The 16,607-nt window shown below is 57.6% G+C and overlaps 5 protein-coding genes across 5 annotated transcripts in view; 1 reads left to right on the forward strand and 4 right to left on the reverse strand.

Annotated features, from left to right (window-relative positions):
- STEHIDRAFT_112965 (uncharacterized protein) overlaps nt 1-4,465 on the reverse strand; it is a gene marked incomplete at both ends in the record, with an annotated part of 6,880 nt that extends 2,415 nt beyond the window's left edge. Inside the window, 13 exons of the mRNA XM_007306659.1 lie at nt 193-568; nt 751-902; nt 1,248-1,694; nt 1,745-1,918; nt 1,984-2,218; nt 2,250-2,329; nt 2,383-2,653; nt 2,714-2,894; nt 2,951-3,073; nt 3,127-3,269; nt 3,332-3,464; nt 3,529-3,988; nt 4,055-4,465. Coding sequence (XP_007306721.1) covers nt 193-568; nt 751-902; nt 1,248-1,694; nt 1,745-1,918; nt 1,984-2,218; nt 2,250-2,329; nt 2,383-2,653; nt 2,714-2,894; nt 2,951-3,073; nt 3,127-3,269; nt 3,332-3,464; nt 3,529-3,988; nt 4,055-4,465 — 3,186 coding nt within the window. The remainder of the gene's footprint in view (nt 1-192; nt 569-750; nt 903-1,247; nt 1,695-1,744; nt 1,919-1,983; nt 2,219-2,249; nt 2,330-2,382; nt 2,654-2,713; nt 2,895-2,950; nt 3,074-3,126; nt 3,270-3,331; nt 3,465-3,528; nt 3,989-4,054) is intronic.
- A 558-nt stretch (nt 4,466-5,023) lies between these two features.
- On the forward strand, nt 5,024-6,362 carry STEHIDRAFT_112966 (uncharacterized protein; the record flags this gene model as incomplete). Its single annotated transcript, XM_007306660.1, has 3 exons — nt 5,024-5,141; nt 5,194-6,041; nt 6,090-6,362. The coding sequence occupies 3 exons, from the start codon at nt 5,024-5,026 to the stop codon at nt 6,360-6,362; spliced, it is 1,239 nt and encodes a 412-aa protein (XP_007306722.1).
- Nucleotides 6,363-6,625: 263 nt separating this feature from the next.
- STEHIDRAFT_159301 (uncharacterized protein) lies at nt 6,626-13,124 on the reverse strand (the record flags this gene model as incomplete). The annotated part of the gene is made up of 11 exons (XM_007306661.1): nt 6,626-8,709; nt 8,766-8,834; nt 8,895-8,963; nt 9,021-9,077; nt 9,127-9,234; nt 9,291-9,845; nt 10,206-11,857; nt 11,917-12,665; nt 12,723-12,782; nt 12,855-12,914; nt 12,969-13,124. 11 exons carry the CDS (start codon nt 13,122-13,124, stop codon nt 6,626-6,628), a joined length of 5,619 nt encoding a protein of 1,872 aa, XP_007306723.1.
- A 140-nt stretch (nt 13,125-13,264) lies between these two features.
- Nucleotides 13,265-13,873, reverse strand: STEHIDRAFT_159302 (uncharacterized protein; the record flags this gene model as incomplete). The annotated part of the gene is made up of 2 exons (XM_007306662.1): nt 13,265-13,550; nt 13,638-13,873. 2 exons carry the CDS (start codon nt 13,871-13,873, stop codon nt 13,265-13,267), a joined length of 522 nt encoding a protein of 173 aa, XP_007306724.1.
- Nucleotides 13,874-14,506: 633 nt separating this feature from the next.
- STEHIDRAFT_159303 (uncharacterized protein) lies at nt 14,507-15,583 on the reverse strand (the record flags this gene model as incomplete). Its single annotated transcript, XM_007306663.1, has 6 exons — nt 14,507-14,923; nt 14,973-15,059; nt 15,113-15,130; nt 15,185-15,250; nt 15,304-15,366; nt 15,440-15,583. 6 exons carry the CDS (start codon nt 15,581-15,583, stop codon nt 14,507-14,509), a joined length of 795 nt encoding a protein of 264 aa, XP_007306725.1.
- Nucleotides 15,584-16,607: the final 1,024 nt, after the last annotated feature.

Genomic DNA, 16,607 nt, shown 5'->3' on the forward strand with positions numbered 1-16,607 from the left:
ACCTAACCTAACCTAACCTAACCTAACCTAACCTAACCTAACCTAACCTAACCTAACCTAACCTAACCTAACCTAACCTAACCTAACCTAACCTAACCTAACCTAACCTAACCTAACCTAACCTAACCTAACCTAACCTAACCTAACCTAACCTAACCTAACCTAACCTAACCTAACCTAACCTAACCTAACCTTTTGGAAAACGAGAGGAACGACGGTGGCGCTGGCCGCCTCGACGTAGGTGGCCGGGAGGAAGACTTGCTGTTCGAAGGAGGAGTGGGTGAGCCGGAGGGCGTGTACGACGTTGGCTGCGTTTTCGTCTTCAAAGTAGGCGTCTTGGAAGGGGCGGAATTTGTTGAGCCACTCGAGGAATACAGCGATGGCGTCGAGCCGTCGCTTTTTGACTTGGCTGCGAGTTCGGATGAGGCGAGGGGGAACGATCCGAGGTGGGACACGTTTGGCGGTCTTGCGGTCGGATGGACCCTCCGTTCGTTTGGATGACTGAGGAAGAGACATGACGAGAAAGGCCGCGTCGAGATCGAGGAGGTACACCGGCACCGCCAGCGTCCTACGTGGCGCGAAGGTGTGAGCGAGAGAGGAGGAGGAACTAGAGGACGTGAAGGCGTGTACGCGCGTCGATGACGTCACGGGCGCCTAAAGCAGCTCACGCGTGAGCTGGTCAGACCCGGGGACGTGGCTCAGCATCGAGTGGGTGGTTTTTAATGCGAAAACAATCATGGAGAGTCGAACCGGGGCCTTTTGGACTCTGTGACTGGACGTATACGGCTGGTGGGCTGTGTGTTCTTACGCTTAGCGCAGGAGCTCAAGCGGGCGTTGCGGAAACTCGAGTGTTTTTGGGCTGTGCGGTGGACTTGGTACGGTGACACGCTGTCATGGTAGGACTGGGCGGAGAATGTATTATCATGGCTATTGTATGACAATTCGTAAAGCGAGAAGCACGACGAGCAGGAGCAGCAAGAAAGTAGGTTAGACGAGAGGTGAGTACGATAAGAGAGCTACGAGGACGACGGACGGACGGACGAGCGAGAACGAGAGAAGGAAACGGTACGGGAGCATAAGGGGCGGAGGAACAATGTATGCGAGGGGAGTAGGAGCGAGGAGGACTGCAGACAGAGAAGCATATGAACAAGAAGTAGGGGGATATGAACGAAGGATGCGAAAACAAAGCGAAACGAAACAAAAAAAAACCCCCCAGCATAGCCATCCATCGAGCTCTAAGACGAGACCTTGCGCTTCTTGGTGGGTGGTCCTCCATCTGGGGAACCAGGTTCATCTTGCCGTGGCCTGTTGGAGGCGAGGATGTGTCTCCAACCGTTGGCGGTCTTCACCCACTTGAGGGCCTCCTTGTCGAAGCTGAGGACGATCGAGACGCGCTCACCCTCGAAGTGGAGGTTGTAGTGGGTGATGGAGCGCGAGGGGAAGAACAAGACCTGGCCCGGCCTGAGGTCGATGACAAGCCCGAGCTCATGGAGGACGAGTTGGCCACCTTTGAAGGTGGCCAGGGTGGTGACGGCGCAGGGACCAAAGTCGTTGTCATCGACATGACCGTCGGTGGCGACGCGGAGGTTGAGATGGAAACCGGTGAAGGGCGACGTGGGTGAGGGCCTGTCCATCGGCTGGATGTCGACGTATCCGCGGAACTGCTTCACCTGGTGTGGCAGATGGGCGAAAGCCTGTTGGGATCGATGAGTATCTGCGGGCTCTGGAGGAGAAAGGAGCTTACTTTGGCCGCTACATCCTGAAAGATGGGCTCGAGGGCGTTCGCGAGCAGAGAGTGCGCCCATAAGTGCTTCTTCATTTCGGCGGTGGGACCGGGCAAACGTTGGGACTCGTTATCACCACGCGCAGAGGCACTGGTGATGTCGATGGGGTGCTGATCTCGTGGCGCGTCCTCTCCCTGTGGGTGCATAAACGTCAGGGTTAGGAGGATGTGGATGGTAGGCGAAGAGAGAACAGACTCACGGACTTGCCGAACCGATTGAGGGTGTGGAAGTTGTAAGTGCCGTACGTGTAACCCTCTTCTTTCGAAGAGGACTTCGTGATGCCGCCGGGAAAGAGGAGCTCGATGGTGCTGGTGATGCGCTTGAGCCGTTCCGGAGTCGCGGAGGGGAGTTGGGTGCAATACAGCATGCCGTAGTTACCCTCCGCGTCCTCGACGAGGAGATCGGAGCTGTGTAGGATGCTCAGTTTACGGCACCTGCAGGTGGAGAGGGCAAGATAGGACGTACCCATTGAGCATGTCCGCCGATATGTTGATGAAGGAGTCGTGTTTGCGGGTTCCGTCGGGTAGGAAGTGGTGATCTCGCACCTTGGAGAAAGGGTGAGCGCGAGCGTGCTCTGAGGTGGACGACGTTCACTCACATATTCTTCCAGCTCCGGGACATCGTTCACCGTCTTCGCCTGCTCGGCAAGCGGCCTGTGGAACTCCGTCCATGCCTGGCGCCGTGGCTTTGGCATTCCACGCGTCGGACTGCCCTTCGCCTTGATCTCGTGGGGCCAGACGACCTTCTGCGGCGTGGACTGAGGGGGAGCGGGTTGGCTGGGGGCGGTGGAGACGGCCGTTGGAACGGGGGAGACCACGAGGGGGGTGCATTCTTCCCAAAATGACGAACGGGGAGGCAGTTTGAAACCCCTGTGAGCGTTGGGAGTCAGATTGACGAGGGTGAAGAGTGTGCTAAGGGCGATAACGTACTCGTGTGCAATGGTGGCCAGGACTTGGTCCGTCTTGGCGTAGTCTGAGAAGTGGACGGCTTCGTGGGTGCCGTCCGCATGAGGGACGTTGAGGAAAAACACTGACCCCGCGGGGTGGTCCTCGATGAGCCGCTTCAGACAGGGGATGAGCAGGTTGACGAAGAGGTAGTGCTCCGGGGTGCCTGTGTGGTGTCGGGTGAGTGACCGAGGCGCGAATACGTTGAGAGGAAGGACTGACCCTCGGGCAATCGCGTCAGGGTCCAACTCATGCTCTGGGTATCTTCGGCGGTGCTGGGGTGATTCAGGTTGAAGTGGGAGCCGAGTCCGAACGCGGCGATGAGGACGAGTAGGTAGAAGGTTCCTGTGGGAGGTCGTGAGTGAGGGTGCGTACGTCACGAAAATGTAGAGACGAACCGGCATGGGCGTGGATGAGGAGCTTGAGCCCCTTGTTGTTGTATCGCTGGAACTTGGATACATCGAGTTTGTGGTTTTTCGCGACGGCGGCGGTCGGGAGGGGCGGGTCTTTGGGGTTGGCGGCCCGGTGCTGCTTTTTCTCCCTGTACGTGGGGTCAGCTCAGCGGAGCAGGAAGGGAGAACGAGGAGGGAAGAAAAGACTTACAGGTCCACCCACAGCGAGAACTCGATAAAGGTGACGAAGTTGAGGAATGTGACCACGCCTATGGCACGCTCGGAGTCGTTGCATTTCTGGAATGCTTCTCGCAGGCTGTTCGAAGGGGGTTTAAACTTGAGCGCTGGAAAGGTGTCGAGAGACATGAGATGGGTTGCGGACGTTCGCGAGGTAAATCCAAGGCCTACCGTATTGTCTTTCTATCTTGGACAGGGAGGACACGACGCTGTCGAGCTCGCTCATGCTGTTTTCGATGCCCCAGATGAGCTCGACCAGCAGGCATGACGCCTCTTGCGTCAACGCCCTGTATCTGGTGACGGGCCTCCACCCCACCTTTTGCCCGTTGGTCCTGGTTTGGAGAGGCGCGGGGGCTGGGAGGATCGCGTCGTCGTCGATGTAATCTTCGTCGTCGTCGTCCTCGGGGACGTAGTCGTCGTCGTCGTCTGCGGGGGGGATGTTATTTTCGGCGTTGACGCGCTCCTCGAGCGCCCTCCTGCTGGCTCGCGGGTTGGTCCTATCCCGCGTGCTATTGCGCATGCAGGACCTGTTGGAAGGCCTGGCGGGGTCTCCGTTCTGTCCTCCGCCTCTCACTTGGCCACTGGAAGCGACGGTGGGCTGGCTGGTGGAGCTGTGGCCGGTGCGGGCGCCCTGGGAGTTTCCCAACGGAAAGGCGTCAGCGTTTGGGCTTTCGCTGTTCGGGTCCATGGTGCTTACCTTCGACCTGACGGCGTTCGGGGACGCCTCTTCCGAAATCGGGTGCAAGGCGCTTTTGGGCAGAAGGCAGGAGGAGGTGCCGGACGATGAGCGGTTGACGAGGGTGGAGGCTTCCGAGTAGACGGAGCTGTCCCTGGATGACGGACGATTGACGATGGTGGACGTCGCGGAAGAGAAAGAGGCCTTCCTGGAGGCTTGAGAACGCGTGACGCGTGTTGTCTGGACGGAGCGGGGAGGGGTTTGGGGTGCTAGACTGGGAGAACGGGACGCCAGTCGGATTTCATCCAGATTTTGCGCGAGGGTCGCGTGAACCTCATCTCTCAATGAGATATCTTCATCCTCGGGCTCAGCGAGGGCCAAAGTCGCCAACAAGAACTCGAGCTGCGTCTCCGAGAGCCGGAGCAGCGCCATACGGGAAACGAGAGTGAGATAAAATAAGAAGAAGAACAAAAGAGTGCGAGATGAGCCCCGACGCGTGCAGAAGATGACTGAGGGAGAGAGTCTAATCGACCTAACACCAAGGATCACCCGCACCGCAGGCGACTTGGTTGTGGTAGAGAGGAGAGGCCAGTCGGTGCGGGGAGAGAGCTGGCGGGCGCGACGAACATCCGGACATTGCCGTGATTACGTAATGGGCAGCTCACGCGTGAGCTCAAGGCGCTCTCTTCCTCTGTGGCCCCTCTCTCGACGCTGGCTTTGGCTCTCTGTCCGTCTGGGCTTGGACTCGGTCTACGCATGGCCGGGAGCGGTGCTCCTGGTCCATGTGCGACGATAGTGAACGAAAAATGTCGGTACCTGAGATCGGCCGATCGGCGCGGGCGGGTTCGACTTGTCTTGGGTTCGACTTGACTTTGGACTTGGACGATTTGACTCGGTCTGCGGGCTTTGAGATCTAGGGGGTGAAATATGGTTCTGAGGGCTAGGTTAAAAGGCTGGGGTGGTGGAGGGTGGTATCGCTGTCGTACCTGCATGGATCCCCCGGATAACTTCTTGGGCGAGTTGTGTTTTCCCTCACCACCGAAAGGTCCGGTGAGCGAGGAGGATAATGGAAGGCGTTATGTGTTGAAGCCTGTCATGGACATGGACGGTGCGTGTCTCGTCGGGCTCAACGTCTGCTTGTGCGTCTGACGGGTGAATAGCCGTGTTGGAAGCTGAGGAACTAGGTACACCTCCGAATGTGGCGACCGATACACCAGAGGCTTTGTGCGTGGCTTTTCGAAAGGTCCGAGAGGCCCGACGGACGGTGGAACTGGAGGATGAGGTAGAGGAGGACTTGGATCTTGGCGAGGATGAGGGTGACGGGGCTCGTCTGTGGGTTAGAGAGAGCTTAGAGCTATGTGGCAAGGTGGGGAATAGGTTGAGGCGTTTGAGGGAGAGGGGTGAGGCGAAGATCGAAGGGAGGGACTACGAGATGCCGACGAAGGAGGAGAAGAGGGTGGAGGCGTTCCGATGGAAGGTGAGGACTCGTTGGATGAGGGATTGGTTGGTAGGGGCGAAGCAGGAGATCATGGAGGATGAAGAGAGGAGCGAGGAGTTGAGGCCGTTGTGGTTGGGAGCGTACGAGCGGTGCGTGATAAAGAGGATGGACAAGGCGGAGGAAGCGAGGGTGATCCGGTTCGTGGACGCTTTCCCAGGCAGGGATGAGAAGGACTGGCCGGTGGAGAACGCTTCGACGATGGATGTGGCGAAGCATCGGTTAGCGACGGTGCTGGGCCACGAGATGCTGGGGTTGAATGAGGATGGGAAATGGGGAAAGGAGAAGGAGAAGGAGATTGTGGAGCGTTGTAGGAGTGCGATGACGGGGTGGGATGCGCGTGAGGTGCTGCAGGACGAAGAGTTGGGAGCGAAATGGTCGAAGGTGGTGGGAGACGGGGGCGTATGGGATGTGTTGGATTCGGACGACAGTACGGCGACTGAGCTGTCGGAGGTGGACCCGGAGGAAGGGCTAGAGGGAGGAAGACATTCGGAGTACGGCTACCCTTACTCGGTGAGTCTGTGATCGGTTCTTGTGGGGCGGTGTTTGACGCATCAGCAGCTGCAGGGGTTAGAATGGGATGAGGTGTTCACGCTGAGGGAGACTGTTCGGGCGGACGGCGAGAAGGTGGAGGAGAATGTAGGCGAGGAAGTAGGCTCGCGGAAGAGAAAGGCGCAGAAACGGCAGGGTGATGAGGCTACTGGGGTGATGGGAAGGCCGAGGAAAGGGGACGTGTATGACGAACTCGGTTTTCGTCGTGGTGGGAGCAGGAGTCGAAGGAAAAGGGCTAAGGTGGTGTCGGCGGCGGAAGTGGTGAGTCAAGAGTACGATTAGCCTGGTTGGGATTTCGTGAGGTATTACCAGAATGGCGCCGTGTTCAGATCTCATGAATCAGAAACGTCGATAGAGCGAGAAAGCGGCGCTCCGTTAAAATGTGTTTTCTTTCATGCGCGATGCAGTTCACGCAGCACACAGATGAGGAACGCGTAAGGATGTTTGTTTGCACACGTCTACATGAGCCTTTACACGAGTCTACGCTAGCCGTTGCATGAGCCTAAGTGAACCGGTACCCGCGTCTAAGCAGGCGTTCCACGCGTCTACTCTATAATACCCTCTTCAAAAATCCACAGCAGGAGCTCGAGAATCCAACTTTCGCACTGATCGTCCACATTGGTGAAAGTCACCAGGAAGTTTCGATATTCGACCGCTGTCGCCCAGGCGCTGCTCAGGCCACATCGATGGGCCCATCGCTCCCGCAAGTCCTGCATCTGGTATACGGCCCACGCCATGGGCAGGAGGACGTCGAGATACGATTTTTCGCAACCTATCTGGACGTCTCCTGGGTGGAGATGCTTCTGCCCGGACGGGAGGTGGCACTTCCAGCATATGCCTTTGTGTGGCCCGGCGAAGTCGTAGCTGAGAGGTTTCGGTTTGCTCTTCCAATTGAGGAAATTGGAGGTGCGGAGGTGCGGAGTTGCGGAGTCATTCATGAGGGGGCAGGTGAGGAATAATTCGTGGCGGGCGTGTTGGGGTTGATACCGAGGAGGACGATGGTGAAGGGTGCAGATGACGCATCGGGTGCGAAGGGCGTCCATGCACGCTTGAATCCGGTTCCAACGTTCACGATCTTTCTCCTCGGCTGCATGAAGACGTTGGAGGTTGGCGAGGAGGGCTTCTTGAGGTGTGGAAATCATGCGGCCTTGGTAGCTGTCTATCGGGAACTTGGCCTGAAGACGGTACTGTTCGGGCGTGAGCGGGCTAACATCGCCTCGAAGGTCGAAGACGGTGATGTTGGTGAGGAGGGCGACTCGGCGTTGACCTGTGAGCCCATTCTGGTCCGCAATTTTGCATCGGCTGCACTTCTCATGCGCTTCGGTGCACAGAACGCCTTGACCGTCGATGTAAAAGGTGACGGCGAAGCGGAGGCAGGCCTCTTTGTGCCGATGCGCGGCATCGTGGAGGGGTCGGTATCCCTGAAGGTCGCCTTGACCTGGTTTCAGGCGAGAACCGTTCTCTTGAGACTGGATGGTGATCATGTCACAGCGAGCGACGAGATCGTCCCTTCTGCCCCCGCGATTCGTCTGTTGGTGATACGCGATGAAGCCGTCAGGTAGGGTGCCGTGGAGGACGGTGACGAGGCTGCTGTTGTCGTTTCCTTCCCCATACGCTCCGGTGGCGACTAGGATGTTGCAAATGTCCAGTATGGATTTCCAGAGATTGAGTATCTTGAGGCGTTCGATGAGGGCTTCCTCGTACGCGGCCTGGTTTGCGACCTTTCCAGAGTAGTAGAAGTGTGCGTTGAGGACCCTGGCAAACTCGCGTCCTTCTTGGATCGTCCTGACGAAGCAGACGTGGAGCGATTGGGGTCGCTTGGGTGCCGGTATGGAGGTGATGGAGCGCTGCATGAGCCGCGGAGCGAGTTGGATGGCTTCATGAAAGTTGGCGACGTGATGGGTGTTCAGGGAGAGGCGGGGGTTGTCGGCGGAAGTGCGCCAGATGTAAGGCGAATCCGTGAGACCGAACGCAGCGGCGAGCAAAGGGACCATCTCTGGGGGCGTGGAGCCGCTCAAGAGCATGATGGTCTGGTCCTCGCGCCACCTGAGACTGTACATCCTGCGAAGCGCTGGACGGAAGTGTTCGTCGAGGAGGACACGATGGGCCTCATCGAAGCAGATCCGGAGCACCGGGACATACTCTTCGTACTTGGATATCGCCTTGCGAAAAGCGTGAGTGCGACACTGATCCGCGGAGACGATGACGAGCCTCTGATGATAGTCGAGGGGTTTGTCCTTGGTGAGGGAGGAGTAGGTGGTGAAGCCCACGCGGAAACGAGTGAGCTTCTCCTGGTAGTCTTCGATGAGCGAGTGGAGAGGGAGAATGATGAGGGTGGCGGTGGTCTCCAGCCTGCTTAGGAAAATGGGGATGAAGCTTTTCCCGCCACCGGTGGTGAGCAAGATGATGGCGTCTTGGACGTTCGTGCGCAGAGTCTGGACGATGTCGAATAGTTCCTGGGTCGGGATTTTGGCCTTGGGGTCTTTAACCATCGAACGGAACCAACGGGTGCACATGTCGGGAATGTCTCGAGGCTGGATCGGGCGTTGTTTCGTGTGGGGCTGCTGCGCCGGTAGTTGAACCCTCCCGCTGAGCGGGACAGAATATACCAGCGCGGGGCGTTTGGGTGCTGTTGATGGAGCGTCAGGAGTTGGGTTTGGCTGGCCATTTTTCAATGGAACGTACCATTCTCGTGGCTCTGGCCTGTGTCAGCTGGCGTGAACGGCGACCTGATCCGGTTGTGAGGGCGAGGGGCTGTTGTGAGAAGCATGCGGTGAGACGGTGGTGAGTGAGTGCAGGTGCGAAGGGGTTTACCTTCAACGTTTGAATGGGCGTTTGCATCACGAACGGGTTGGCGCTGTTTTGAGGTGGCAGTCGAACTCTCTGTTGGGCAAAGAGTTCAGACGAGAGGGCGAAAGGATGACGCGAGATGGTACGCACGTAGGACTGGAAGTTGGGCTCGAGCGGTTCGCTCTGGGGAGGGTTCGAAATAGGGATCTGAGGAGGAGTGAGTGACGGAGACGGCGAGGTCAGAGTGGTGACGTACCATATTGGGATCCTTGATACAACATGTCCATTTCCTCGTCCGCTGAGAGAGTGGCATCATCGAGGGGAGCTGTGGAGGAAGAACCAGACGGGAGAACGTTTGCATGGGCTGTACCTGATTCAGTTCAGCAAACGGGGTATGCGAGAGGAGAGAAAATGAATCACCTTGCGTCGAAGGGTCCGGAGGGGGGGCGTCGGACAATGGGTCGTCATCGGCGTCTTCTTCGTCTTCTTCGTCTTCACCTCCTTCAGAGACCTCTACGTGGGAGCTCGAATCGGATGTGTGGTCGTCTTCCATGGCTTCCTGGAGGAACTCGGGTTGAAGTTCATCGAACAGGCCCTGCGCCAGATCTGGCTGAGAGCCGTCAGTGTCGTCATGTCCTTCGTGGGATGGGTCTGAGGGGTCCGAATCTTCAGCGGCTTGACTTGCGTGGGCATTGGAGTCGACGTCGTCATGAGTGAAGTGGGTTTCGGGAGAAGGGAGAGGGGAGGGCATCTCTGTGGCGTCGACTTGTCGCAGGTTGGCGGCGATGATGGGTGCGAGGGTGTCGGATACGATGGATTGGATGGTGGTGGTCAGTGCAGGAATGAGGTCGACGAGAAGTGTCTGGCTGAGAAGTCGGAGGTCCAGATTGAGCTCCGGTTGCCTGGAGGGGGGTTGCATGGCGGGATTGAGGTCGGGCATGGTACGGTATTCATTGGATCTGACCCATTGACCGGCTACGATAAGAAGTCAGCATGAGGGTGAGGTAGAAGAGGGGTGAGGTGGAAATCGGGGGATGTGAACGTTAGGGCACGTGTGTAGCGGTTCCGACATCACGAGAACGCGAGGTGAATAGACCCTGTGGGCGAGTGGTTTGTGTCTGGTTGGAGACATCATGTACCACCGTGGAGGATGAACGGTGGGACGGTGTCCACAGCGGGACTCTGAACTGAGCGTGAATCGAGCGCGGTTGGAGCACATACACGAAGATGATGAACCAAGATTGTCATTGAACGAGATGTACGAGACCGAAGTAAACCGCTACATATGTGCCCTATTGTTTTGACGAATTGGCTTGCGTGAAAAAGGAGACCTACCGGGTGGGAGCCCCAAGGTCTTGTGCCACGCGATTCCATGCTCTATCATCTTTGGCACCTCCTCCTCTGGCATGTAGAGCATTCCCGATGCGCTTATGGCGTACCGGTTGCGATCTGCCCAGCGAGAATGACCCATGGTGTGGGCCATGAGGTCGATGTGATCCCCTTCCTCGTCTGCGGATTCATCGGGCTCGTAGTTCTTGCACCAATGCCGACGGAAGGCACTGTTGACCTGACGAGTCTGTGCGACGCCACAGTTTGCCTGGGAGTGTTTCCACAGATGTTGGCGAAGGAGCGCGGTGACGTCGTCGGCGGTGAAGGCGGACAAGTGGTTGATGAAGATGTAGTTGTGGTAACGGTGACGAAGCTCATCGTCGCCCGGGTAGACGACGGAGATGAGGAGCTCAACGAAGGGCCTGATGACTATGAGGTTCTGGACCATGATGTCGGCCCAGACGGAGGAAAAAGGACGGCCGACGAGCTTGTCCCGACCGGTGTTGGCGCTCTGCTTCACGTAACTCGTTACGAGCAGGAGGACTGAGTTGTAGGCGACGATGCAGCGAGAGTGGGCGCCGGACGTGTTACGGTAGAGGCAATGGGCGAGTTCCGGGATGCGAGGGGACCCGCTTGCGGCGAACGTGATGTAGATGACGCACAACTGGTTGAGAAGGACGTAGTGGCGTATGTAAGCCCTGCACGAGTTCTGATCCCAGATCGCGACACCGTCTGGGTTGCAAGAGAAGATGAAGCGGTTCTTGAGCTGGGGATGCTTGAGCACCGCCCTGAGCAACCGCTTGGGGTCGCGAAACTCGGGGGGGTTGGCTGGATGGTCGCCGAACCAGTAGCCGTTGGTGGTGTTGGACAGGTTGTCCGCGATGGAGTCGTATTCGACGCGGAGCTTGACGAGGCCGAACAGAAGTCGATCGTGGAGGACTTTGACGGCGTTTTCGGTGAGCTCCTTCAGGGCGCGCCTGATCTCGACGAGGCTGAGGTGTTGACCCTCTATCTTGAGCGAAAGGCGATCGGTGAGGCTGGGCCATATGATGTTGGGGAGTTTGGCCGTGTTCTTGATGACGGTGGATGCGAGGTGGGTGATTGCGCGGGCCGTGGCGAGGGTGAACGGTTCACCTTCGCTGAGGTAGGAGGCGTTGCGAAGGTAGCACTCCCACTGGCTGTTGGTGCGGCGTATCGCAGCCTCGTGAACCGTAAGCGTGTCGTCAGGGACGTCGTCCATCTCCGTCACGATCTTGGACGCGATGGTGATTCGGACGAGGTAGGTGAGGTGAGCGATGAAGGCTGAGATGCCGCTGAGATCCTTCCACGATCCGTCTGCGTTGAGGTGGTAGACGACCATGAAGTGGATGGTGGGGTCGTAGATGACTGCCCCGGCGGAAGAGGGCCAGGGATGTGTCCATAAGGCCAAGAGGAGAGCGTGGATGCGATCGTGGATGATGCTTGCGGACGCATCGGCCTCGATGGACTCGAAGAGCCGTTCGGTATGGGTGGTGACGAAGGCTGGGTGTGGAGGATGGTTAGGAAATCCGGGCTTGTCGGCGTGGAGGTAGCCGATGAGCGAGACGGCGACGTGCTCGTATCTGGCGAGGGTGGCCTCGGACTGGTGGACTTTCAGCCGTTGGCGGGAAAGGGGTATCCTGTGGTGAAAGAGATCAGCTTCTGCATGTAGAAGGGCGACAAGACACGAGGGACTGACCTCTCTGGGTCCTCGCTGATCAGCCGTTGATTGACCCGATCGTCGATCTTGTCCAAGTTGGACTCGCAAACGGCGAAGTACCCATGGACGTGGCGCTTGAGCTCTTTCCAAATCGTGTGGGCCTGGATGGCGTTAACGACGTGCTTCGGACTGCAGCCTTCGATGTGAATGTCCCATTTGAGGCTGCGGAATAAGGGATGCGTCGCTTGGGTGGCGTTGGCGATGGCGAGTTCGTTGGTGTGGGCGTCTTGGAGTCGGTCGAACTGCTCCAAGGCGGGATGACGAAAGGAAGACGGGAGATGGCCGCGAGGTACGACGGGGAACAAGTTGCGGTCGGAACCGGGTGCGTGAGTGAATTGCTGGCATGGTCTCCAAGTGGCGGTGGCCGCTTTGAACCTGGGCCTGGAGGAGCCCTTGTGCGCTGTGTTGAAGTGACCGCGGAGCGAGTCGCCGCTGGTTCTGTGGACTAGGCAGCCGTCGAAGGTGCAAGGAGTTCCGCTGACGGTCTGAATGCCTTCGAAAGCTTCGACGATCTGGGTCGGGACGGGAGGGTGATCAGGGACGAGGTCGTGCTTTTGCTGGAGAACCGGTATGACGTCGTCGAGGGCGGTTTTGAGGAATCCGTGCGTATTGATGTGGCCTCCGATTGTGTGCAAAGGTACGACGGCCTCGCAGCTTATGCAGATCACGGCGTGGAGCACGGTGTTGATGACGAGGCCAAACGACTCGAGGGCGGAGTCCACCAGGAGCTGGAACGGGATTGGGTCAGCTTGGAAGCGAGTTGCTTGGCCATCTTCGTGACGTACCTGAGTGGATTGCTGTATCGTTGGCTCGTCTTCATCATCCTCATCCGCTGGGTGTGCGGGCTGCGTGAGGAAAGGGATATGTTTGCTGCGTGAGCTCGGGAACGGAAGACTTCTCTGGTTTAGAGTGCGTACCTCTGTGGGTTCTGGGGTAGTAGGTGCTTCTTCCGGGTGACCGTCAGATGCGGGAGGATCCTGGGTGAGGTCGTCAGAGTTCGGAACGAGATGAAGAATGAGTAAATGACTGACCGGAGAAGGCGCACGCAACGGAACAGGATCGTGCTGCTCAGGTTCTCGAGGCCGTTTGCTTGATAGCCGTCGAGACTTGGGACGATGAGAGGAGCTCGGGTTGGGTTCGTCTGAGGGCCCAGGTTCCTCGGCTTTCCTTTTGCTTGCGCGTTTCATTTTCTGATCGTGCCCGGTATGAGGAGAGAACGAAGCGGAAGCGATGGCAGAGTGCAAGACTTACGAAGATGGTTTCGTCGGAGACGTTATGGTTGCTCGACGGCGTCGAAGGACCAACTCAGAGTGCCACAGTGAGGGTCCTACGGCGGGGTAGACGAGATGGCGAGAAGTGGGGGATAAACGGACGTCGAAGAGGATTCGAGGACGGAATACTGGTCGGGAGGATACGAAATTGAGGTAGGCGCGGCGAAGAGGGTGGGGTTTACGCGGGAGGAGGCACAGTTGGAGGAGGTGCGGGGCGTGTTCTGGAGCGCGAGTTGCATGCGTTGAGGTCGGGGATTTCGTATGTCGGACGGCTGGGTGGTAGTGAACGGTATGACGGTTTGTCTTGGCGAGGTCCCGACCGAATTGAACGCAGAAAGGGAGCTGGAAGATCGTAAAGAGGGGGAACCGGGGAGTGGGACGGCGCCACAGGCTTCGTGTGGCACCGCAGCTCACCGGTGAGCTGCTTACGTGAGCTGTAGCCTGAGGAGAACGTGAGGCCCTGAATTTATCCGGAAGAAACGGACGGAGTAGCTGGAAGTTGCTGAAGATGAAATGATGTCCAGAGGAAAGCTTAGGTTTTTGGGGTGACGGTATGGCTGGAATTCCATGGATCGAGACAGACGACGGCGTTTGGGAGCGCCGGGATGAGAGACAGCGGGTGAACGTAAGAGAGAGAGACCGGTTCGGAATTGGGAGCTGGTCATAGCGCTGAAAGGGGAGTCGGTTGGACGCTCGGAAGGTGCTGCACCGGTGGAGGATATGCAATACGGGTCGATTGGATAAAAAACAGACGAGAAAAAAGAAGAAAAGCCAGGGCCGAGTTCGACGGAACGGCAGGCTGGAGCATCGTCACCGACGATGACCAGCGAGAACCTGTCAGAACGCTTTAGCCGGCTTAGAGGCCGCTGCAGAGGATGGAACGTATACAAGAGGTGGTGGAAGGGGGAGAGCGAGTGCGGACAAGGTAGACGCGCACGTGGACCCGACCGAGTTTGGAAGGTGGGAAGTGTGGCGCTCAGCGGGAAGAAGCGCTGAGGCAAAGTTCTGCTCGAGTTGGAGACGGCGATGGGAACTTTGGCTCATCGTTGGGTTGTGGTGTTGGTGCTTAGTCCTCGAGGAGATAGAAACGAACGGTTTTCACAAATCACGCAAGACGAGAAGGGGTGTGGCATTTGTGATTGCGCATAACACCGACGAAACGATGTGCTACTGGACTGTACTCTAACGGGTACAACTACGGAGCACTTGCGAATCTACTCGAAGCGTCAACATTTTGCTGTGGGATGATCGAATTTGAGCATGATTTCATTCGAGGGAGTCAGAGGTCTACGTACCGATCAGATATCCTCCCATCGGGGCTGCGAAGGACGATTGACACGACATGGAGGTGGGGGGTGCTTGAGAGAGAGAGAATAAGTGAGCTTCGCCCTGTAGGTGAAGTAGTACTCTGCGCCGGCCGACAAGTTCGTAAGGGCCCATCGAATTCTGCCGATGAGTCTGGTGCTGACCGTCCAGGGATCGTAATGTTGAAAGTGGATGAGGAATTCGGGGTTGTCTGGCTCGGATATTCCGTTCAGGTAGCCTAAGAGGGTCACCTCCCTGATGCCGTTGGCGAGGGCGAGTCGATCTTGGCATATTGGGCGTAATAAGTCTCGGAGAGACGGGTCCCACTGCAGGGCATACATGTTGGACCAGTCGATGACCCTTTGGTCGATTGGGATCTGGTACGCGTCGGGAGAGTCCTCCGTGATGGCCTGCGAAGGAAGGTGAGATGGGAAGGGTCGTGCGTAGGGTCGGACTTACGTTTTTGAGGAGGGTGGGAGGGGTGAAGGGACCAGGGAACTGCGCGCTTGGATCGAGAGGCAAATTGACCAGCTGCCTGAGCGAGGACTGCGCTGGGTGAGTGGGAGGGTGTGTGGCGAGATGCGTGGAGTTATACGTACTGAAGGACCAGTGGGACGCTGAGAGTATTGGGTGAGTAGAATCGGGAAGAGGAGTACGAGTCGAACGCGTACCGGGGGAAGCCATTTGCAATCCATGTCGTCGTGGATGTCCTCGAGTAAGCGGACGAGTCGTTTTTCCTGTAAGAGCCGTGAGTGTGTGATGGAGAGAGGACATGTCTCTACGTGCTCACGCCGTACGAGTGGTTGTAGTAGGGAGGCCTGTGGGGTGGTCGGCCCGAGTCGTCGGAATCGGGCTGTAGAACAGGACGTTGAGTGAGCAAGAGAAAGGGAGAACGGATGAGCAAGACAGGGAGAGAGAGGGCATACGGAAGGTGGGGGGTCATATGAGCAAGGTGGGGGGTCCATGACGAAGGTGGAAGGCGAAGGAGGGAATTTTTGGGGGAAAGGAGAGGGAGGAGACGAGTCGGCGGTCGTTTTGAGGTTGTCGGAGGCGTGTGGCGTGGGCCACATCACCGAGGGAGCTCACGCGTGAGCTGGCCTGGCGGTGTTCGGTTTTCCAGTCGACTGGGCCCGAGTTGTGTGTGAGGGATTTTTGCGACGCGTGTGGTGCAAATCATTGAAGCGAGAATGGATCGGGTGAGGGATCGAGTGATGACAAAAATCAAAAAAAAAAGAAGAGAGAGAGAGAGGAGAGAAAGGGAAAAAGGAGGGCGTTGGTAAAGGCGGAAATGAACGAAATGGAAGAGGTTGCGGCATCGGGGATCTCGCCAAACTGTCGATTTGTTCCTTGGTAGAACGAGCGAGGAGATTGGGTAGGCAAGGGTGACAAATCGGCGTTTGACGACAGAGGACGACGTTGCGCCTGCCACCGTTGAGTTTGGTACGAACCAGAAGGTCCACTTGTCGACGACGGAGGGGTGGATGTGAGTGAGGTGCGATATGTTGGCCAACGGGCACCGCCCGCTGCCACATCTGAACGCGAGCGGACAAGAGAGGAGGAGGAGAGCGGAGAGAGGAACGGCGCCAAAGGCGCGAGGTGCGCACCACAGGCCGGGGCCGGAACTATCCGGTCGACGCGGAAGTGCCTGAGTTAGACGCTCTCTGCTTATACGTTCTCGCTCACACGACTTCACCGCGTCCAGCTGAATCTCGACTTCGTGCTGTGTCTTGGGCTCTCTTCGTCTGCGGTTTCGCCTCGATCTCATCGTGTCTTGTTCTCTGGTTGTCTTTGCTTGTCGGGTTCGATCCCTTTTGCTGCTTGACGGTGTTCCCTGCTCGTTATCGGTGAGTTCCTGGCCTTGGTGGAGGACGACGAGGGAGGTCACTTGCGGTGCAGGTGTTCCTCCTGGAGTCTTGTTCATGTGGAAACGTTGTTGATGGGTGTGGTAGATGAGTTCCAAACTCACACAAGAGGAAGTGGACGCCGGTGCGAAAACGTACTTGGAAGAGGCGCGTCGAAGGATAAAATTGAAGGCCGACGCCGCCGAGAAGGAGAAGAAGAAAAAGGAGAAGGCTGCGAAGGACGCCGGAAACA

The sequence above is a fragment of the Stereum hirsutum genome (genome assembly GCF_000264905.1).
Source record: "Stereum hirsutum FP-91666 SS1 unplaced genomic scaffold STEHIscaffold_11, whole genome shotgun sequence".
NCBI lineage: Eukaryota > Fungi > Basidiomycota > Agaricomycetes > Russulales > Stereaceae > Stereum > Stereum hirsutum.